This window comes from Scyliorhinus torazame, chromosome 2, assembly GCF_047496885.1.
Source record: "Scyliorhinus torazame isolate Kashiwa2021f chromosome 2, sScyTor2.1, whole genome shotgun sequence".
Classification (NCBI taxonomy): Eukaryota; Metazoa; Chordata; class Chondrichthyes; order Carcharhiniformes; family Scyliorhinidae; genus Scyliorhinus; species Scyliorhinus torazame.
The window spans coordinates 127453376-127476701 of NC_092708.1; the positions used below are offsets into that span (position 1 = coordinate 127453376).

Here is a 23326-nt window from a genome sequence, read left to right on the forward strand (position 1 = left end):
CAGATCCAATTATTCTTATTCTCTTCTGGCCAGCTTCTAATTATCCACACTCCATAAACTTGAACTCATCCAGGTGCTGCTGTCCACATCCTAACTTGCACCATGTCCCATTACTCTTGTGCTTACAAGCTTACATTACCTCCAAGCTCACAAATGCCTCAAATATAAAATTATTAATCCCTTGCCTCTCCCTATTTCTGACCTACTCCTGCCCTACAATCTCAAGAACTTTGCATTCCTCTAAATCTGTCTCCGCCTCCATCCTCTACCACCACCTGCAACTCCCCCAACAACCAGCCATCCCATCTTACTGCACTCCACCATCGATGGCTGTATCCTCCATCAATCATCTATAATTGAGGCTCTAGAATTTCCTCCCATTCCGCCTTTGAGATCCTCTTTAAAACCTAACCTTTTGACCAAGCTTTAGTCACCCATCCTAATAACTCTTTTGCATCAATGTAAATTTATGTCCAATTATGGTCCTGTGAAACACCTTCTGACTTTAAAGGCATTACATAAATTCAAGGTGCTGTAATTGTCACATCGTAAATTTCTTTTTTGAAAAGTCCCCAAATTATCACACACAGCCCTCAGATAATCACAGGGAAAAAACAAATATCGCAAATATTCAACATCAATTAATGCTAATTATAAATGCAAAGCAGCTCAAATATCAATTAATTGATGTGCATCAATAAAAAAAACCCAATTAATTTCACTAGATCAGTAGTAAAAACTACCAATCAACATCCAGTAATTACAAAACAAACCAAAACACATTAGTTTTCAATTCAAGAATGTTTTATTTGCTTGTAGACTTCTCTAGTTTCTCTAGAGTTCCACTAGTCTTGCAGTGCTTAGTGTTTACTTAGGCTTTTCTCCCAATATTGCCCAGGATCTGGACATGCTCCACCTCAATTTTATGACCCACGACAATTAAAAAGCAACCATTTTTATGTCTGGTAAATTTCATTCTCTGCTATTGTAATAAATATCAGAAATTTCTGCAACTGAAATTTAACTCCACATATCTGAAATAAGCCAAGTAACTCCTAACTACCCACTTGCAAGTTAAACTTTTGAGCTTAGCCAGAGTTTAATATTGCAGCTTTGTGTTTGAAGAGCTACGGGTGCCTGCTTCTCTAGTTCCCTCTGTTCAATAGTAGACACCAATGAGCACTTGTGGCTAGAAACTCCCAACATATTCACAGAATCATAGAATCCCTATAGTGCAGAAGGAGGCCATTCTGCCCATCGTGTCTGCACCGACCCTCTGAAAGAGTACTCCACCCAAGCTTACTCTCCGTCCTATCGCAATAGCCCCTTAACCTTACTTACACATCTTTTTTTGGGTCACTAAAGGGCCATTTAGCATGGCCAATCCACCTAACCTGCACATCTTTGGACTGAGAGGGGAAACCGGAGCACCCGGATGAAACCCACACAGACACGGGGAGAAAGTGCAAACTCCGCACAGACAGTGACCCAAGGCCAGAATTGAACCCATGTCCCTGGTGCTGTGAGGCAACAGTGCTAACCATTGTGCCACCGCACCACTGGCATTGGATCGGAGATGCTTACTGACTGCTAAGGTATGCTAAATAAATAAATATATGAAACTAAAATATGAAAGCTTAGCCCATTAGCCTTTAATCACTCATCATCTCAGTGCTTTTATAACAGTAAACCTCTGTGAAAACAATTTGTTCGAAAACCCAATATGTAGATTTGGGATTTCTCATCTGGGCTGCAGAGGAACTTGGAGTGAGAGGGTCAAGATCCAGTTGTCGTGGTCCACGTAGATACCAACGACATTCTGGAGCAGTTCAACAGCAATATTCGTGACAGGGCAGGGCAGAGCGTCCATGTTGTAGTCAATAGGTAGAACCACGACAGGGGTTCTGCTAAGGGAGTATGAACAGCTAGGAGCAAAATTAAAAAGCAGAACGAAAAAGGTAATAATCTCTGGATTACTACCTGAGCCATGAGCTAATTGGCACAGGGTCAATAAGATTAAGGAGGTAAATGCGTGGCTCAAAGATTGGTGTGGGAGACATGGATTTGAATTCATGGGACATTGGCACCAGTATTGGGGAAGAGGGGAAGCTAGGGGACCTGATTCGAGTCTCACGTATACCATCTTTTGAGATTACCATAAAGATCTCCTTCCAATACCCCTCCAGTTTTGGCCAGGACCAAAACATATGAATGTGATTTGCGGTCCCCCTCCTCCACAGCGTTCACAAACAACACTTTTCACTGTATACTAATACATGTGACAATAATAAATCAAATCAAAAAAAAACCTCATCTTCAATACTAAGTCCTGCATTGACCACCTCCCTTCTCATATTTGTCACCTTTTGTGCTCTGCCTGAAGTTCGATTCCTGCCACCTTCTATACTCTTTGTCCTATTACGTGTTCTGGAAACTTTACCTGGGGGGAGATAAGGTATCACTGGATGGGATTAAGGCAAAGTGGGAGGAAGAGTTGGGGGAGGGCATGGAGGAGGGGTTGTGGTGTGAGGTAGTACAGAGGGTGAATGCATCAACTTCATGCACGAGGTTGGGATTGATATAGTTGAAGGTGGTGTATAGGGCACACCTCACAAGGTAGAGGATGCGCCGACTTTGAGGGGTTGGAGGATGTTTGTGAACGCTGTGGGGGAGGGGGGGCCGCAAATCACGTTCATATGTTTTGGTCCTGCCCAAAACTGGAGGGGTATTGGATGGAGATCTTTATGGTAATCTCAAAAGGTGGTGCACGTGAGACTCAAATCAGGGGCAAAATTCTCCGTTATCGGAGCAAAGTCCGCCGATCGGCACAAAAAACGGCGCAAATCCGACTTGCGTCACGCCGGAAAGGTGGTTGAAAAATCTCCGGCCCGAAATGGGCTAGCAGCGACGTGACGGGATCCGCGCTTGCGCACGTCGTTCACACCGTGCAGCGTCATACGCGCCGCACGGCGTGACGGCTCATAAGGACGCGCTGCTCCCCCCCTCCCGACCAGAACACCCGACCGGAACACCCGACTGGACGGGCGCTCAGCCCCGAGGTTCCAGTCACGGGATGTGGAGGCGCTCCTGGACGCAGTGGAGCAGAGGAGGGAGGCCCTGTATCCCGGGCACGGCCGCAGAGTTGCCCCACGCCACAGCCGGCGTCTGTGGAGGGAGGTGGCAGAGGCCGTCACCGCTGCGGCCCTGACACCACGGACAGGCACCCAGTGCCACAAGAAGGTGAATGACCTCGCCAGAGCAGGCAGGGTGAGCCTCCCCCCCCCCCACCCCGCAAAATATCCATATCCCCCCCTCCCCCATATCCCCCCCTCCCCCATATCCCCCCCTCCCCCATATCCCCCCCTCCCCCATATCCCCCCCTCCCCCATATCCCCCCCCTCCCCCATATCCCCAAGTGAATCCAGCCCTAACCTTAACCTCTGCAATACACGCAGGGATGGCGTGCATTTATATACCTGCCTAACACTGTTGCGTTTTACCCCTGCCACCACCCCCACCGCCACAGGAGAAGCGAGCACACAACAATAGGGAGCATGTGAGGACTGGAGGAGGCCCCGCTGATGAGAGGCCACTGACCGAACACGAGGAAAGGGCCCTGGAACTGGCTGGCGGACCTGAGGACCGGGTGGTTGCTGATGCAGAGGTCGGGGGGCGTACTAGCAAGTGAGCCACCGACAGCCCGTCCCCATATCCCCCCCCCATCCCCATATCCCCCCTCCCCCATACCACCTGATCACTGCCTGCGTGTCTAACCATGCATGCTTCATTGTGTATCGCAGGAGCAAACGTCGAGGCATCCATCCCCGCAGATGCAGACAGCCCGCAGGATGCCCCTCGGAGGCCACGGGAGACGGAGAGACCCGGACCCTCTGGCATGCGACGCCCGCAGGATGTCCCTTGGAGACCACGGGAGGCGGAGAGACCTGGAGCAACAGGGAGACGACGCCCCCGTCACGTGCGGGTGCGACGATGCAGGCGTGTGCCACCCAGCGGCGAGGGGGGCAACCACAGGCCCCCGTCACAGCCGAGCCGGGACACCCCTGCCCGGGACACCCCTGCCCGGGACACCCCTGCCCGGGACACCCCTGCCCGGGACACCCCTGCCCGGGACACCACTGCCCGGGACACCACTGCCCGGGACACCACTGCCCGGGACACCACTGCCCGGGACACCACTGCCCGGGACAGCACTGCCCGGGACAGCACTGCCCAGGACACCCCTACCCGGGAAGACGAAATACCGGACAGTGACTCAGAGTGGATGGGTGGAGACGAACCCCCACCCCAAAGTGCCATGGACTCAGAGTGGGACGAAGAGCACGACACAACGCCACTGCTGTCACCAACACCCTCCACCATCGCAGAAACACTCACCTCGGTTGGGCACTTTAGTGATGAGGCGTCTGGTACACTCACTGGTGCGCACAACACAGCCGTCCCGGTACAGCAGGTGGAGGTAGGAGCAGCAGAGGGGCCAGGCGGTCGGAGGCGAACATCTGCCGCCCAGATATATCCCGGGTTCCTGGAGTTACCACACCCACACATAGATCCGATGCAACTACCGACCCGGAGACGAGTGAAGAGGGTGACGGCCGGCTTGCGGCGGCTGCAGTCGCAGGTGGAGGAGTCCACCCGCGTCCAGGAGCTGGGAGTGGTGCCGGTCATGCGTGCCACCCAGGCCGACACCGCACGGGTGACGTCCGCGGTGGAGGCAATGGGTGCGACGGTGTCAGACATGGGGAACAGTTTGCGAGGCCTGGGGCTTTCCGTGCAGGCGGCGTCTGTGGCCCAGGACATGGCTGCCCTCTCACAGGAGGCCATGAGCCAGTGCCAGCGCCAGATGGCAGAAGCGCTCAACACCATAGCCCAGTCTTTGCAGGCCATGGCCCAGTCTCTGCAGGCCATCGCTGAGGGCATCGGCGCCAGTGGCCATGTGCGAGCCAGCGTCGCACTGTCACAGACAGGGTTTGCCAACCCCCTGGGCTCCATGGCTGCAAACCTGCAGACCCCTGTCGATACCAGCACGGGCCTCCAGGACTGGCAGCGCCAGATGTCGGGGGGGCGTCGGATGGCCAGTCCATTCGCATCCCCCACCCATGTAGAGGCCTGGGGGCCATCGGGCAACCCGAGGGAGGAGGATGTGGTGTGGTCCGTCCCGGGTCCCCCTGTAGGGGAGGTCCCGGAACACCGCGACACCTCGGACTCCCCTCCCCTTCCGTCCCAGGTGCATCGGGTGGGCAACGGGCAGGACAGGCTGGCAGCTCGCCATCCCAGTCGCCCGGGCTGCAGCCTGGCCCATCTAGGCCAGGACGCCCCAGGAAACGGCCGCCAAAGGGATCCAGTGTCAGAGGGCAGGAATCACAGGAGTCCACCTCCAGGTCTGCTGTACCGTCTGGGGAACCACGTAGACGGAGTCAAAGGGCCCGTAAGGCCAAACAATTAGACACTGAGTAAGTTGGCACGGGTGCAGGGCACAGATGAGTTTTAGGGGCTAGGGCACGTGCATGAACTCCTTTGGTTATTAAAGTCAATGTTACACCTACAGAAGCTGCCTTTGTGCTCTGTCCAAAGTGTGCGGGGGTGTCATGTACGTTGAGCGCAAGTGTGTGTGTGAGGGGTGGTCTTACCTCAGCCCCAGGTGAGTCTGCCCCCTTCCCCCTGGGCCGCCATCAACATCCCCCCGGGCAGAGGATGGGACCGTGCGCTGCAGTGTCACAGCCGCATGCAGGGATGGTCCGGGTGGATGGTGGTACTGTGGCCATGGGTCAGACATAGTCCAACGATGTGGAGCCAGGAGCTCACCGCAGGGCGGGTTGTCATCATCCTCCATGGCCTGCAATAGACACGCGTCCACCCGCAACTGTGTGAGCCCGGCCCGTTGTGCCGCAGGTGGATCGGCAATGGGGGGGGGGGGGGGGGGGGGGGTGTGTGCATGCGGGTGGGGGGGTGAGGGTGCTGGGTGGGTGGTCGGCTGTTGCCATGGTGTGCGGTCTGTGGCCATACTACCCGATTCCCACGCCCATCTAGTCAGTGAAGCGGGCGGCTACCAGCCTGTCCCGTGCCCGCTGGGCCAGCCGGTAACGGTTGTCAGCCACCCGCCTGTGTCTAGCCCGTCTGCCCTGACCATTGCCCCCATCCCCCTCATCTGGGGAGGACTGCGCCTCTTCCTGCTGCTCCTCCGCTCCACCCTCCTCTGCCTGCGGCACATCGCCCCTCTGTTGGGCTATGTTGTGCAGGACGCAGCACACCACAATGATGCGGCCGACCCTATCTGACCGATACTGGAGGGCGCCCCCAGAGAGGTCCAGGCACCTGAAACGCATCTTCAGCACGCCAAAGCACCTCTCTATCACTCCCCTTGTCGCTACATGGGCATCATTGTAGCGGTTCTCCGCCTCATTGCGTGGCCTCCGTACAGGCGTCATCAGCCACGATCGCAATGGGTAGCCCCTGTCGCCCAGCAACCAGCCCCTCAGCCAGGGATGGCGTCCCTCGTACATGCCGGGGATGGATGACCGCGACAACACGTATGAGTCGTGTACACTGCCTGTGTAACGGGCGCAGACGTGCAGGATCATCATGCGGTGGTCGCAGACCACCTGTATGTTCATCGAATAGGTCCCCTTCCTATTGGTGAACACGGCCCTGTTATCTGCAGGTGGCCGCACGGCGACGTGCATCCCATCAATCGCGCCCTGGACCATGGGGAACCCGGCCACGGCAGAGAAGCCCACGGCCCGGGCATCTTGGCTGGCCCGGTCCACAGGGAAGCGGATGTAGCAGTGCGCCATGGCATATAGAGCATCTGTCACTGCCCGGATGCACCGATGCACCGATGTCTGCGATATGCCGGACAGGTCCCCACTCGGTGCCTGGAATGACCCCGTTGCATAAAAGTTCAGGGCCACCGTAACCTTGACGGACACGGGGAGAGGGTGTCCCCCGCCAGTGCCACGCGGTGACAGGTGTGCCAGCAGGTGGCAGATGTGTGCCACGGTTTCCCGCCTCATCCGGAGTCTCCTCCTGCATTCCCAGTCTGTGAGGTCCTGGTATGACTGCCGGGGCCGGTACACACGGGGCGCCCTCGGGTGCCTCCGTTGCCGTGGGGCCGCGACGTCCTCCTCCCCCTGTCGGTCAGGTGTCCCTCCAGCCTGGGTGGCTGCCGCCTGCCCCTCTGCGGCAGCCTGCGCCGTCTCTCTGGCACGCTCCTAAAATCGGCTGCCTTGCGCACACCCGTGCCATTCTCCGACGTCTGCGGCGCCATTAACGCCCCGCCGGCTTTTCTCCCTTCGGAGACTTCGGCAACCGGCGGGGGCGGGATTCTCGGCGGCCAACGGCCATTCTCCGACCTGCTGGGGGGGGTCGGAGAATGACGCCCCAGTTCCCCTAGAAGCCATATTCAAAGTCTCGGATCGGCTGGGGCTGGAAGCGGGTGCGGAGGCAGATGTCTTAGCCTTCGCCTCGCTGATTGCCCGAAGGCGAAATCTGATGGAGTGGAGGTCGGCTTCTCTACTCTGTGCCTCGGCGTGGTGGGGGAACCTGCTGGGGTTCTTAACGCTTGAGAAAGTAAAGTTTGAGTTGAGGAGGAGGATGGAAGGGCCTTGTTCATCATGAATTGGATAACATCGAACATTTGGGGGGGGGCAGAGATGTGGGATTTGGAATGTAGAAATTAATGATGATTCTTTTTCATTAGTGTTTTGTATTCAAAATGTTGGGAGCTGTTTGAATGTGGGTGGGGTGAGGGGATTGTTGGCTAGCGGATTGTCATTGTATTTGTTGTTGCAAATATGATAAATGTGAAAAAGGAGGAGAATAAAAATATTTCTTAAAATAAAATGATGTGATATAGGATCAGAAGGCATAGAATCTATGTGGGTAGAGTTGAAGAATCAAAAAAGTAAAAAGAAGTGATGGGAGTTATGCACAGTCCCCATAGCAGTAGTCAGGATGTGGGGCAGAAAATAAATCGGGGATAGAAAAGACATATAAGGAGAACAGCGGGGGAAGGGGGAGCAACTTCAGGGTGAGGACCAGCATAGAGAGAGGCAGACCCGGCAAGTTAGAACAGTGGGGGAAGGGAGTACAACTTCAGGGTGAGGACCAGCATGGAGAGAGGCAGATCCGGCGAGTTGGAACAGCAGGGGAAGGGAGAGCAACTTCAGGGTGAGGACCAGCGTGGAGAGAGGCAGATCCGGCGAGTTAGAACAGCGAGGGAAAGAAGAGCAACTTCAGGATGAGGACCAGCGTGGAGAGAGGCAGACCCAGCGAGTTAGAACAGCGGGGGAAGGGAGAGCAACTTCAGGGTGAGGACCAGCGTGGAGAGAGGCAGATCCGGCGAGTTAGAACAGCAGGGGAGGGGAGAGCAACCTCAGGGTGAGGAGCAGCGTGGGCTTAAAAAGCCCACCAAAACCGAAAGGCACGCAAAAGGATTATGGCTGGAAAAAATAACAAATCGAAGGGACAGCGAGATGCAAGGAGCAGCAGCGAGGGAAAAACACCGGAGCGGCGGACGCGCAGGCAGGCGGCCCCACGAGACAGAACGGAGGTGCCGGCGAAGCTGGAAGGGGAAAAGCTGGCGGACTAAATAGCGGGGCAGGAACACGACACGGCGACCATCATCCCCCCCGCAAATGAGGAAGAGTGGAGAAGTGTGCTGAAAAGGAAGCTAAAAGCCATAAAGGAGCCGATCAGGATGGAACTTCAAACGATGATGAAGGAGGTGCTGTCGGAGACGACAGACAAAATGCAGCGCACCATCGAAAGCCTGGGAAGTAAGGTGGAGCAGCAGGAGAAGACAATCCTGGAGTTGGAGAAGGACACCTCGGACCAGAGCGACAGGGTGGTAGCTCTGGAAACCGAGGTGAGAAGGTTCGTCACGTCCCAGGGGAGCCCAAGAGGGAGAGTGGAGGACCAGGAAAACAGGTCCAGACGGCAGAACGGCAGAATAGTGGATCAGCCAGAGGGGATAGGGGGCAGAGACTCAACAGGCTACATCGCCCAAATGCTGGGCAAGCTAGTGGGAAGGGAAGGATTTCCAAACCCCCCAGAACTAGACAGGGCACACACGTCGCTTCGACCCAAGCCGAAAGCTGCAGAGCAGCCCAGAGCGATTATCGCGAAGCTGCACCGGTTCCAGGACCGGAAAAAAATCCTAAGGTGGGCTCAGCAGATGAAATCGTACATATGGGAAGTGAAGACTATAAGGGTTTACCAGGACAATGGGGCAGACATGGCAAAAAGAAGGGCTGAGTTCAACAGAGCAAAATCAGCACTCTACAAAAGTAGGGTGCGATTTGGGATGTTATTCCCGGCCAGACTCTGGGTAACACTCAAGGGAAAAGAACCGTATTTGAACACCCCAGCTGAGGCTGATGAGTTTGTTAAATCGAACAAACTGGGGGAGGAACAGCCGCAACAGCAATGAAAGCCACGGGGGCGGAAAAGAAATGAAGAATCAGAACAAAGAGCGGAGGACAGACCGCAAACAGAGACAATAAGATCATGAACTGTACACATTTGTTTTGTGTTTTGCGCAGGACTGTGCTGCCTTGTTTCCGGGCTTGTTTCTTCTCTCAATGCGATTGGGGGGGGGGGGAAGAGTTTGGAGCATGAGGGGGGGGTCGGAGCATGAAAGGAGGCATCTACAAATTGTTGTTAGCATGAAAAAGATTCCAGAACTTGAGGTTATTACAGAGGTGAGAGTCACCAAAACATGGTTGAAACCTAGAGGATAGAAATGAATTGAAACTAAAGGGTACTGAATGTTCCAAAAATACACCAACAGAAATAGAAGCCATGGAACCTTATACAACAGTGGTATAGAAAGATAAAAGATAGGAGCAGGAGGAGGTCATCCGGCCATTCGAGCCCACTCCGCCATTTATCACGATCATGGCTGATCGTCCAACTCAATAGCCTAAACCTGCTTTCTCCGCATAACCCTTGATCCCATTCACCTGAAGTACCATATCTAGCCGCCTCTTGAATGTATTCAATGTCATAGCCTCAACTACTTCCTGTGGTAATGAATACCAGGCTCACCACTCTTTGGGTGAAGAAATATCCCCTCATTTCTGTCCTAAATGGTTTATCCCAAATCCTCAGACTGTGACCCCTGGTTCTGGACACACCCACCATCGGGACCATCCTCCTTGCATCCACCCTATCTAGTCCTGTTAGAATTTTATAAGTCTCTATGAAATCCCCCTCATTCTAGTCTATCTCTCCACATACGTCAGTCCCGCCATCCCTGGAATCAGCCTGATTAACCTTCGCTGCACACCCTCGAGAGCAAGAACATCCTTCCTCAAAAAAGGAGACCAAAACTGCACACAATATTCTCGGTGTGACCTCAGCAAGGCCCTGTATAATTGCAACAACACATCCCTGCTCCTGTACTCCAAACCTCTCGCAATAAAGGCCAACATACCATTTGCCTTCTTTACCACCTGCTGCACCTGCATGCTTACCTTCAGCGACTGGTGCACAAGGACACCCAGGTCCCGCTGCACACTCCCCCTCCCAATTTACAGCCATTCAGGTAGTAATCTGCCTTCTCGTTTTTGCTTCCAAAATGAATAACGTCACATTTATCCAAATTATACTATATATTAGGTAGATGAAGTTGTTCCTGTGGGAAAGGGAAAGGTAAAAAGTCTTCAGCATTGTACATGGCTTTGGTGAGTCAGGTGGTAAACTACTTGTTTCAAAGTACCCAGATCTTTACCCTATCTTTGTAGTCAGTGTGTATGTAGCTGGTTCAGTAATGATTCTAATCAATGGTCTGCACACGATATTGACAGTGGAGACAGCAATGGTGGTACAGTTGTACATCAGAAGTATTTTCTTGTTGATTCTTCCATGGCATGCAAGGTACCTGGGATTTGTCAAAAAGTTGGTATGAACTACTTCATCACCAGGTTTATGAATGGAGTTGAACACTTATTATAATAGTCAGCAAACAGCCGCAAGTCCTGGCCTTACGATGAAGGAAAGGTAATTTTTTAGAGCAACTGCAGGTTGGAACAAAGATGATTCCCTCAGGGTCTCATTCACCAATATCCTGGTCCTGCAATAATTAACAACCTCGGACAACCTCAATCATCTTCCTGTGCATTAAAATTGACTGGATAGTGTGGATGGACAGCACTCTTTCCCAGGGTGGAGGGGTCAGTCACCAGGGGACACAGGTTTAAAGTCCGTGGGGCAAAGTTCAGAGGAGATGTGCGAGGCAAGTTTTTTTAAAAATTTTATACAGAGGGTGGTGAGTGCCTGGAACGTGTTACCAGGGGAGGTTATGGAAGCAGATACATTAATGGCATTCAAAAGGCATCTCGACAAATACATTGATAGGATGGGTATAGAGGGATACGGCACAAGGAAGTGCAGAGGGTTTTGGCCACGGCTGGTATCATGACAGGCTTGTAGGCCGAAGGGCCTGTTCCTGTGCTGTATTGTTCTTTGACTCCAACCCTGGAGAGAATTTTTCTTTTTCTCAAGACCCTAACTAGCTCGGTTTTGCTAGGACTCCTTGCAGCCACACTCGGCAAATGCTGCTTGATATAGAGGTCAGTTGCCATCACTGGCATCCAGAACTGTGTGCAATTCTGGCTGCCACATTATAAGGAGGATGTAATTGCATTGGAGGTGGTGCAGAGAAGATTCACCAGAATGTTGCCTGGAATGGAACATTTAAGTTATAGAGGTTGGATAGGCTTGGATTGTTTTCTCTGGAGCAGAGAAGACTAGGGGTGACCTGATTGAGGTGTACAAGATTATGAGGGGAATGGACAGGGTGGATAGGGAGCAGCTGTTCCCCTTAGTTGAAGGGTCAGTTACAAGGTGACACCTGTTCAAACTGAGGTGTTTGGGGGGGGATTTGAGGAAAACCTGTTTTACCCAGAGAGTGGTGACGGTCTGGAATGCACTGCCTGGGAGGGTGGTTGAGGCAGGGTGCCTCACATCCTTTAAATAGTACCTGGATGAGTACTTGGCATGCCATAACATTCAAGGCTACGAGCCAAGTGCTGGCAAGTGGGATTAGGTGGGCAGATCACGGTCTTTCATCGATGGGCTGAAGGGCCTCTTCTGCACTGTAGCATTCTGTGATTCTGTGAACTAAACTTGTATATTTAGTTTGGATCTATGTTGTGATGAGGTTCAGAGCAGAGAGGATTTGTTGGAAGCAGTAAGTGGGGGTTGCCTAATGGCACTATTACTGCAGTCTTCCAACACTTTACTTATGATTTGAAGGGAGTTAATAATTGGTAGGGGTAGATGCATCTTGTTTTTCTTTTTTGAGAAGATATATCTGGACAATCTTCCACATTGTCTGGTAGATGCCTATTTTATAACTGTAATGGAACAGCCAAGTCTCAGGCATTGATCCTCAGTACCTCACTGCTGTGGATCTGGAGCCATATGTGGACCAGGTCAGGTAAGGATGGCAGATTTCATTCCCAAAAGGACATTAATGAACCAGATAGGTTTTTAACGACAATCAACAATGGTTTCGTGGTTGTTAGAACTTTAATTCCAGATTTTCAAATTTCCCCATCTGCCATGGGTGGGATTTGAACCCAGGTCCCCAGAGTATTACCACAGGTCTCTGATTACTAGTCGAGTGACAGTACCACTATGTGGGGTCAAGAAAGACAGAGATATTGGTGAGTTGTCAGGCCTAGGACTTTAGCAGCCAATTTTGGCACTAGAACATACCCAATTCTAATAGACACAAGGAGCCTCAAGTTGCGACTCACAGTTCTATTGAAGACCAGACATTTTAACCAGGTGTTTCAAACCCCAGAACTCCTCCCCGGTACTACCAAAGGACAGGATCCCTACTGCAATGCTGCGAATGTCTGGAATTTGTTACAAAACCTCAAGCCCTGCAGTCTTACCAAACCGGAGGGATACCCCACTTATTTCAGCCCAACTTCACAACTACCCTGCCCGCACTCCATTTATAATAAATTCTAAACCCATTTTCCCAAGCCCAGATTTGCTAAAATCTATGACCTCACAAAATGTCAATTTATCAATCTCATCACTGGGGTATTACTCTTACCAATATGCAGAAAAATATACAAATTGAAATAGATAAATAAAGGAAGCTAGTGGATGACTACCACAAGCAATTCACAAGAGATCCACAAGGAAATTATCTATTACTTTTGAAACGTTACTGTAACGCCCCAGTACCCCAGCAAAACACAAGCTGGTTATTCCCAGAGAGTTTCAACTAACCTCAGGAGGTTAATAGGAAACTGGGAAGTTTTACCTTTAACGTGATGAAAATCAGCTTGGAACTGATTTGAGCACAGCGCAGCATTTTTAGTTGCACTCAACTACACTTTAACAACAGAGTAACATATTTTGTTACATGGTTTAATTTCCCTATCATTATACAATAATGCATCCTCTGACATAACTAGTGTTATGAGAGGCCCAGCAGAAAAGTAATAAAAATTTACATCTTGCATACATACATCCTATTGCAATGTTACACCTACAAGTTTGAAACTAATATGTCACACTTGTAAGAGATAAGTTCGAATATTATTTCCAACTCACAAATTTGCTTTTAAAAACTGTATTTTTACTTTAGATCTTTGTGTGTGTTAAACCTTTGATAAACAAGTAGTCCATTGGTTCATTAACCTGTTTTGGAGGTTCAAATACTCATTATTGCAAGGGCCTGATTTTTTAAAATATCACGTATGCAAAACAAATTGCATTCTCCCAGTTTACATGTTTAAAGGTTCACACATTGCCACATTTCTTGATGCTTTACTAAAACTTCATTAAGTGTGGTGGGAGGAAGCTTATGCAGAGCTTTAAAACTGGTATGGACTAGCTGCCCTGTTTCTGTGCTGCGCATTCAATATAATTCTATGTTAATCTATCAATTAAAAAGCAGTATTTATGAACAAAAGCTTGCATGTAGATTAAAGTACGTTTTTTTAAATTTTTCCAATTAAGGGGCAATTTAACATGACCAGTCCATCTACCCTGCACATCTTTTGGGTTGTGGGGGTAAGACCCACATAGACACAGGGAGAATGTGCAAACTCCACACGGACAGTGCAAAACTCCACACGGACAGTGACCCGGGGCTGGAATTGAACCCAGATCCTCAGCGCTGTGAGGCAGCAGTACTAACCACTGTGCCACAGACTCAATGATGTTCAAAATATGCTAATTAGCAAACTGCTAATAACACTTGGAAAGTAGAAAAGGGAGCCAGTGAAGAAGTGATTCAAAATATCTTGGAAATCCTTTTGTCAAAAACCTGTTTCTCCTAACCATCCAACCATAAGTAAGTGACAAACTTATGAAGTGTAGGGCAGCACAGTGGTGCAGTGGTTATCACTGCTCCCTCACAGCGCCAAGGACCCGGGTTCGATCTTGGCCCTGGGTCATTGTCCATGTGGAGTTTGCACATTCTCTTTTTTTTTTTAAATAAATTTAGAGTACTCAATTATTTTTTTTTCCAATTAAGGGACAATTTAGGGTGGCCAATCCACCTGCACATCTTTGGGTTGTGGGGGTGAAACCCACGGAGATATAGGGAGAATGTGCAAACTCCACATGGACAGTGACCCAGGGTCGGGATTCAAACCCAGTCCCAGTGCTAACCACTGCGCCACATGCCGCCCAAAGTTTGCACATTCTCCCAGTGTCTGCGTGGGTCTCACTCTCACAACCCTAAAGATGTGCAGGGTAGGTGAATTGGCCCCTTAATTGAAAAGAAAATAATTGGGCACTCTAAATTATTTTTTTTTAAACTTATGAAAATGTATAAAACTCAATAACTTGCAAAAAAAATTGGAACTCAACCCATTAAGTCTGTTGGCCTATTAGAAATTATTGAATAAATGTTGCCCAAATCCTAACCCTCCAATGGGGCTAGGTGTCAACTCCTGGTATGGCCACTCAGCACAAAGAATTCTTACTTTGGTAAATGTTCAGCAGTTGCGGTGAAATCTTAAGTAGAAAACAATCCGAGGGGGGGGGGGGGGGGTCAGGGAGAATACTACTGAGCTGCAAATACAATAACATGTAAAACCAGACCAAAATAACTTGCACTATTTACGTCATGTAAAATTGAAGAATTGTACCTTGTCAATTTTTTCTAATACTTCTATAGTGGAAGGTTTTGCCTGCATTAAAAGAAAAATAAGTGTTAAAAAAAATTCAATGACAATATTTATTGATAGGACTACCAGTGTCCAAATGAGTTGCACTGTGCATTACTAAGAACAGAATATACTGGTCCTTTTATAATAGGTGTGACCTCTTAACAGATGGGTAACATGAGAAGCGAGATACACTTCCAACGCAAACCCATTTAAGGTTGTTTGAAATGGAACAGTGTCAATAGTATGTGCAAACATGAAATAGGTCAAATGACGCCAATCTGATGGCACACTGCTTTATAAAATACCATGTGATCTCACCATATATACAAGTACCCTCCTCACCAAAATGTTAGCCCACCTATAAAATGGCAGGGACTGCTAAGCGACAGTAAATCTGGATATATATCCTATATTCACCTCTGCAAAAACTACAGGTTAATTTTGTTACAGGTACAGAAAGGTGAAAAACACTCCAGTTGGTACCACCTTTTATACTTTACAGCACTCGACAATTCTCTATGTTTCATAAAAGAGCCAAATCAATGCTCTAATAAAACATAGGATTCATAAAATTTTCAATGTCTTCATAAAGCAGGGTGGTTTTGTACGCCCACCCCCCCGTCCCTTCCCCCCCCCCCCCCGTCCCCGTCCCCCCCCCCGTCCCCTCCCCCCCCCCCGTCCCCTCCCGTCCCCCCGTCCCCAATCTCCATACCAAGGCATGAGAGAGGTGTGTGCAAGGAACAGCAAGAAAACAAACTGCAAAGAGAAGTGGGGTAATGTAACATCTCCTCCAACTCCAGAATAAGTTCGAAACAGAAATAACAACTTCCCGATTTATCTTCTCCTTTATCGAACTCTGTTACTCTCCTGCACCGTGAGCTTTGGTCGTGCACTTTCAGCTCGGAGTGTAAAAAAAAGTTCACCAATACTTAAATTCAAGAGATGCCGATTCCTTTTTAATTTAAATAAACAAATGAAGGCTGACATCAGAATAGAATACAGAACCAGGCAAAAGGTACTCCACTGAGTAATAGAGTATTCAAATAGCTCTAATGAGTTTGTCGGAAATAAGAGGAAGCAGAAGAAAGCCATATAGAAATTGAAGGGCAAGAGCAACTGCAGACACCATATGACTGAGTTAACAATTGTTTCACAGCAATTGCACAGTGAACTAAAAAAGCAAAGAAATTTATATAATAATACAATCTCTAAATGAAACCAGTTATAAAATATTGACTTGTAGAGAAATTATCTATATTGCGTTCTTTTTCAATAGTTTTTCAATTGAGAAACTATGATGAAGATTCACAGGATATTGTAGGGTATGTTACAGATTTAAGAGTAAAAAAGAAAACTAAGTAATTCAATAAGTGATTAGTTGAACTTAAGGGATCAAAGAGGTGTATTGCTTTTCAAGAGGAGTGTATGTTCTCATTCAGAGCTTCTTTATTCAATACATTAAAAATGTTACTACTTCTTCCCTTAATGAAAAATGTAATTTGATTGCAGAATCCATAAGTGCTTGTCTGGTCATTAATGCCATATCTAATTTATGTTGAGTATCAATTACTTTTATGTATCCATCAAAACCTTATTTGACATTTTTGGGCTACTGAGATTGTGCGTACCAAGTAACTGACTTGCTGGACTTCCATTCAGATGAAAACAAAACCAGGACCTAGATTGCTTCACAAATTACACAAACTGAACTTAAATACAGTTAGATAATAAGGCCAACATGCATTAGGTTTGCTGTTAGGACATTAATGTACTTGCATCTCTAGAATTTAAGTAAAGTTTTATCTTTAAGGTAAAATACCCTAATTTCCATGCAAAGAGAAAGCACTGTGAATGCATACCGCGGTGGCACCCTAAAGGTTCACTAAGCTGATCACAAAGATCTAAGCCAAAGAAACCAGGAAAGTGCCAATTTTATTTTGATGTGTTGGGGTAACCAGTCTGCTAGGGCAGCATTAAAGATGCCATATCTGGCCTCACTGCCCCAAGTTATGGAGTAGAGGGGCAAAAAGTATAAAGCAACTCCTGCTGGGAGTATATGTATGCAGCCATCATGAAAGAAGAGGTCCGGTTCAGCAATCAAGCTGCCTGCCAAAACCAACCAAGACTCAACTATAAGCAGCAGTTACTTAGGTTAAATATTGGATGGCCACCAGAGCCTGAGGAACTGCACCCAACTACAAATCCATGCATTTGGGGAGAGGAAAGGAAATAAATTGGCAAGGAAGCAAAATAAGGAAAAGAAATATTTTAGGGTGGAATTGAAATAAAGTGAATGCTTCATTGAGATAAATGTGACAATAACAAAACCCTTAAACCGAATTATGTTGAAAATATGTCATTCAAAATTTAAAACACAAGAATGAAATAAGCGTATTAAGCACAAAATCCTTTTTATTCTACAGGGCAAATTAAACTAAATTGGTTTCTCCCCTCCTTCATGTCTAACCATAAACCATTTCTAACCAAAAAGTAAATGGGTAATCACAAATCACTCTGTAGCAGGTGGGTTGTTGTCCAGTTTTTCCATTCTTATAGGGAGAAAGATGTCATTCAATGTGATGCTCAGAATTGGACACAATAATCCATCTGAGGCCTAACAAGTGATTTATGCTATGCTATTTATGCTAATTAACTGGATTATTATGCCGAATGCTGGCCATCACACTTTAGGAAAGATGTCAAGGCATTGGAATAGGTGCAAAAAAAAGATTTATCAGAGTGGTGCCAGGATGAAGGACTTCAGTCATGTGGAGAGACTGCAGAGGTTCGAGGTGATCATGGTACTGACTAAAGCAGTAACCAAGTCTCAACATAAAAATTAAACTATAATGAGAATTCATATTAAAACTCCTTAATCGTTACAGTGCCTATTTTCGACACATTGCCTTTCTATGGTCCTGCCTTTCCAACAACAAAAACCTCATGCCAACCTTTACAGAATCACGGAATTATTACATCACAGGAGGCCATTGAGCCGGTCATGTCTATACGCACTGTCGACAATTCACCTAGTATCACTCTATGGCCTACTCCCTGTAATCCTGTACATTCTTCCTTTTCAGATAACAATCCAATTTCCTTTATAAAATGTATCAATTGAATTTGTCTCCACCACAACCTCAGGTAGTGTATTCCAGTTTCTCATCACTCACTACATGAAAACATTTTCACGTCACCATTGTTTCTTTTGCCAACTCCCTTAAATCTTTGTTCTCTCGCTCTTAATCTTTCCACCAGTGCTAAGTTTTTTTTTAACCTATTAATTGTAATGTGAGAAACATTGCAACCATTTGATACACAGCAAGCTCCAACGAATAGCAGTTTGATGATGAGAAGAAACATTTTTAGTGATTGCTGAGGACCAGGTGAACTTCATAGATCTTTGAAGTGTTAAGAGAATCTTTTGCACCACTTTAGGGCAGGCAGAACTTTAATTTAACTTCTCGTTTAAACAACCATACCTCACTCCAGCACACCCACAGTACTACTGATACAGTCTCTCATGGTTGGGGCTATAATCTTCGCTGTATCCAATTTCTCAACCTGAGCATTTCGGATCAGCAGCTCACAAGCAATAATCTATGGTTATCACCAAGTTAACAGATTTCAGATAACCAGGGCAGCACGGTGGTACAGTGGTTAGCAATTCTGCTTCCCAGTTCCAGGGATCCAGATTCAATTCTGGTCTTGGGTGATTGTCAGTCTATGTGGAGTTTGCACATTCTCCCAGTGTCTGCATGAGTTTCCTCTGGGTGCACTGGTTTCCTCCTACAGCCCAAAGATGTGCAGGTTAGTTGGATTTGCAATGCTAAATTGCCCCTTAAGTGTCCAAAGATGTGTAGGTTAGGTTAAGGGGCTTGAGGATAAAACTGGGAATTGGGCTTAGATGGAGTGCTCTTTTGGAGGGACGGTTGATGGGCCGAATGGCCTCCTTCTGAACTGTAGGGATTCTATGATACTCTGTCCAGCTCGCTCCTGATTTTGAATACCACTATCAAATCCTTTCAGCCTTCTCCTCTCCAACAAAAACAGTTCCAACTTCTCCAATCTATCTTTGTAACTGAAGTTCCTCATCCCTGATCCATTCTTGTGAATGTTTTCTGCACTCTCGCCAATGTGTTCACATTTTCCTAAAGTGTGGTGCCCAGAACTGGATGTAATACTCCAGTTGAGGCTGATCCAGTGTTTGAAATAAGTTTAACATAACTTCTTTGCTCTTGTGGTTTATGTCCCTATTAATAAAGATTAATATACTGTATACTTTATTAACCGCACTCCCAACCCGTCCTGCCACCTTCAATGGATTATGCAAGTATCCACCAGCTCCCTTTGCTGCTGATCCCCCTTTCAAATAGTGCCCTTTGTTTTCTATTGTTATCCACGTTCTTCCCACCAAAATTAATAATTTCACATTTCACCGCATTGAACTGCATTTGCGATTTGCCTGCCCAATCCACCAGATTGTACATGTCCTTTTGTAGTTTGACACTATCCTCCTCACAGTTCACAATGCTATCAAGTTTGGTACCGTCCGCAAATTTTTTAATTGTGTCCTGTACACTAAAGTCGAGGTCATAAATATCAGGAAGAGCAAGGTTCCTGATACTGATTGCTGGAGAGCTCCACAACAAAATCGTCCTCCAGTCCTAAAACATCCATTAACCACTACTCTGTGCCTCCTGTCACTCAGCAAATTCTGGATCCCTGTTGCTACTGTTCTATTTATTCAATAAGCTAGAACTTTGTTCAAAAGCCTGTTCTGTAGCACTGTATCAAATGCCTTTTGGAAGTCCATGTATACCTCATCAACAACCCTCTGTTTCCTCTTCAAAGAAGTCTAACAAGTTAGTTAAACACCTTTAACAAATCCATAGAATCCCTACAGTGCAGGTGACAGCAATGTGGCTCAGAGTCTGCACTGGCCCTCTGAAAGAGCACTCCATGTGCCCTATACCCTAATCTGCACATCTTTGGACACATTAAGGGGTATTTTCTTTTTAGCATGGTCAATCCATCTAAAACTGGAGCACCCGGTTGCTGAATACCCGACTACCGACATCCTGGGAGTTACCATTGACCAGAAGCTGAAGTGGCCGAGCAATATAAATGCTGTGGCTACCAGAGCATGTCAGAATTCCAAGCCTCTGACCTGCTCTAGTAGCCACAGCATTTATACTGCTAGTCCCCTTCAGCTTCTGGTCAATGGTAACTCCCAGGATGTCGGTAGTCGGGTATTCAACAATGGTAATGGCACTGAATGTCAAGGGTAGATGCTACTTGCCATTTATCAGCCCAAGCCCGAATGTTGTCCACGTCTTACTGCATATTGACACAGATACTGATCTGAGGAGTTGCAAATGGTGCTGGATATTACACAATCATCAGCAAACATCCCCATTTCTGTCATTGAGGAGGCAGCATTAGATGGTTAGGCCTAGAACACTGAGGAACATCCTGGGACTGAGACAACTGACCTCCAATAACCAAAAACCACATCCCTTTGTGCTAGGTACGTCTCCAACCAGTGGCGAGTCCTCCCCACAACCCAGATTCCCACTGGCTTCAGTTTAAACAGGGCTCCTTGGTGCCACACTCAGTCAGTTCCTATCTTGATGTTAAGAGCCTCTTGACTTCAGCTCTTTTGTCCATATAGGCTGCAATGATGTCAGGAGCTAAGTGGTCCTGGCGGAACACAAACTCAGCATCAGTGAGCAGCGAGCAGGCAGGGTAGCACAGTGGTTAGCACTGTTGCTTCACAGCTCCAGGGTCCCAGGTTCAATTCCCACTTGGGTCACTGTCTGTGCAGAGTCTGCAAGATCTCCCAGTGTCTGCGTGGGTTTCCTCTGGATGCTCTGGTTTCCTCCCACAAATCGCGAAAGACATGTTTGTTAGGTGAATTGGACATTCTGAATTCTCCCTCAGTGTGCCTGAACAGGTGCTGGAGTGTGGCGGAGGAGATTTTCACAGTAACTTCATTGCAGTGTTAATGTAAGCCTAATTGTGACAATAATAAAGATTATTAGATTATTATATTGCTGTGTAAGTGTCGCTTGAAAGCACTGTACAACACTTGGGACAGTAATTGATTGGGTTGGATTTGTCCTGCTTTTAGTGGACAGAACATACCTAGGCAATTTGTCGGGTTGATGCCAGTGTTGTAGCTGGACTGAAGGAGTTTGTCAAGAGGCACAACATGTTCTGGAGCACGGGTCTTCAGTAGCATTGCTGGAATGTTATCAGGGTCATTTGTCTTTGCAGCATTCAATGACTCCAGCCATTTTCTGATTCACATTGAGCGAAATTGGCTGAAGATTGGTATCGGAGACGCTGGGGACCAATGGTGGAGGCCAACATGGATCATCCACTTGGTATTTCTAGCTGAAGACTGTTGTAAATATTCCAGCCTTTTCTCTTGCACTGATGTGCTGGCATCTCCCATCATTGAGGATGGGGATATTTATGGAGCCTCCTCCTCATGTTGTTTCATTATTCATCGGCATTCATGAATGATGTGGCAGGACTGCAAACTTATATTTCATCTGTTGGTTGTGGGATTGCTTAGCTCTGTTTACCAAGTGCTGTTTAGCATGAAGTTGTCCAGTGGTGTAGGTTCACAAGGTTAACATCTCATATTTTGGAATGCCTCCTGCTGCTCCTAGCATGCACACCTGCACACTTCAGTGAAGCAGGATTGATTCCCTGGCTTAATGGTAATGGTAGAGTGAGGACATATGGGCCAGGATTACTGCTGTACAAAATTCTGCTGCTGCTACTGAGGGCCCATAGTACCTCACAGATGCCCAGTTATGGGGAGACGGTGGCATAGTGGTATTGTCATTGGACTAATAAACCAGAAACCCAGGATAATGATCTGGGAACCCAGGTTAGAATCCCACCACTGCAGATGTTGAAATTTGAATTCAATAAAAAAAATCTGGAATGAGAAACCATTGTCAATTGTCGTAAAAAAAACATCTGGGTCACTAATGTCCTTTAGGGAAGGAAATCTGCCGTCCTTACCTGGTCTGGCCTACTTGTGACTCCAGACCTGCAGCAATGTGGTTGATTCTTAACTGCCCCCTCAAGGGCAATTAGAGATGGGCAATAAATGCTGGTCCAGCCAGCAACAATAAAAAAAAAATGCCCAGTTTTGTGCAGCAAGATTTGTTCTGAATCTATCCCATTTATTGATTCAATTCTGTCAACTTGCTGAGGTACAGACAGGCAAGGTCAAGCCATGCCTGAACTCTATGGGAAATGGCAGCTCTAATTATGTGTAATTGATAATCAATGAATGGCTAGTAATCAATTGTCATTACGAAAGGAGTTTTTTTCTTCCCAAAGTCCTTCTTTCCAATATATTAGGCAGTCTGAAGTTGGCAAAAATACAGGCTAAAATTTAATTTCACATGAGTAACTGAATTTCAAAATGAATTTTGTGTTGAAAGAGGCATAAAAGCAGCTTACTCTTTTGGCACTGAAGTTATAAAGTTTTTGTTTGTATAGAATGGTTGTTTATTTATCTGTTCAGTATTAATTTATCTTTTAGTTTACAATTTAATCAGATGAGCTTTCTTCCACTCACCAACAATGACTATCTCACATTACAGTATATGTATTCCAATAACTCTAAGGATATGGTGGTGTAGTGGTAGTAATCATAGAATTTACAGTGCAGAAGGAGGCCTTTCGGCCCATCGAGTATCCACCGGCCCTTAGAAAGAGCACCCTACCTAAGTCCATATCTCCACCCTCTCCCCACATCTCCACCCTATCCCCGTAACCCCACCTAACCTTGTTTGGACACCAAGGGCAATAAGCATAGCCAATCCAGCTAACCTGCACATCTTTGGACTGTGGGAGGAAACTCACGCAGTCACAGGGAGAACATGCAGACTCCGCACTGACAGTGACCCAAGCCGGGAATCAAACCTGGGGCCCTGGAGCTGTGAAGCAACTGTGTTAAGCACTGTGCTACCATGCTGCTCTGGGTGCACTGGTTCAAATTCCACCATAGCAAGTGTGAGGTGCAATTTAGAGGAGATGTGCAAGGCACTACCCAGAGGGTAGTGGGTGCCTGGAACTCGCTGCCGGAGGTGGTGGTGGTGGAAGCAGGGACGATTGTGACGTTTAAGGGGCAT

General features: G+C 47.5%; 1 protein-coding gene across 3 annotated transcripts in view; it reads right to left on the reverse strand.

The window, feature by feature from the left end:
- The window catches only part of lnpk (lunapark, ER junction formation factor), a 158596-nt gene that overhangs the window by 130557 nt on the left and 4713 nt on the right, over positions 1-23326 (reverse strand). For all 3 annotated transcript variants that reach the window (XM_072476687.1, XM_072476679.1, XM_072476698.1), the window contains exon 3: positions 15144-15185. In XM_072476687.1, coding sequence (XP_072332788.1) covers positions 15144-15185 — 42 coding nt within the window. The remainder of the gene's footprint in view (positions 1-15143; positions 15186-23326) is intronic.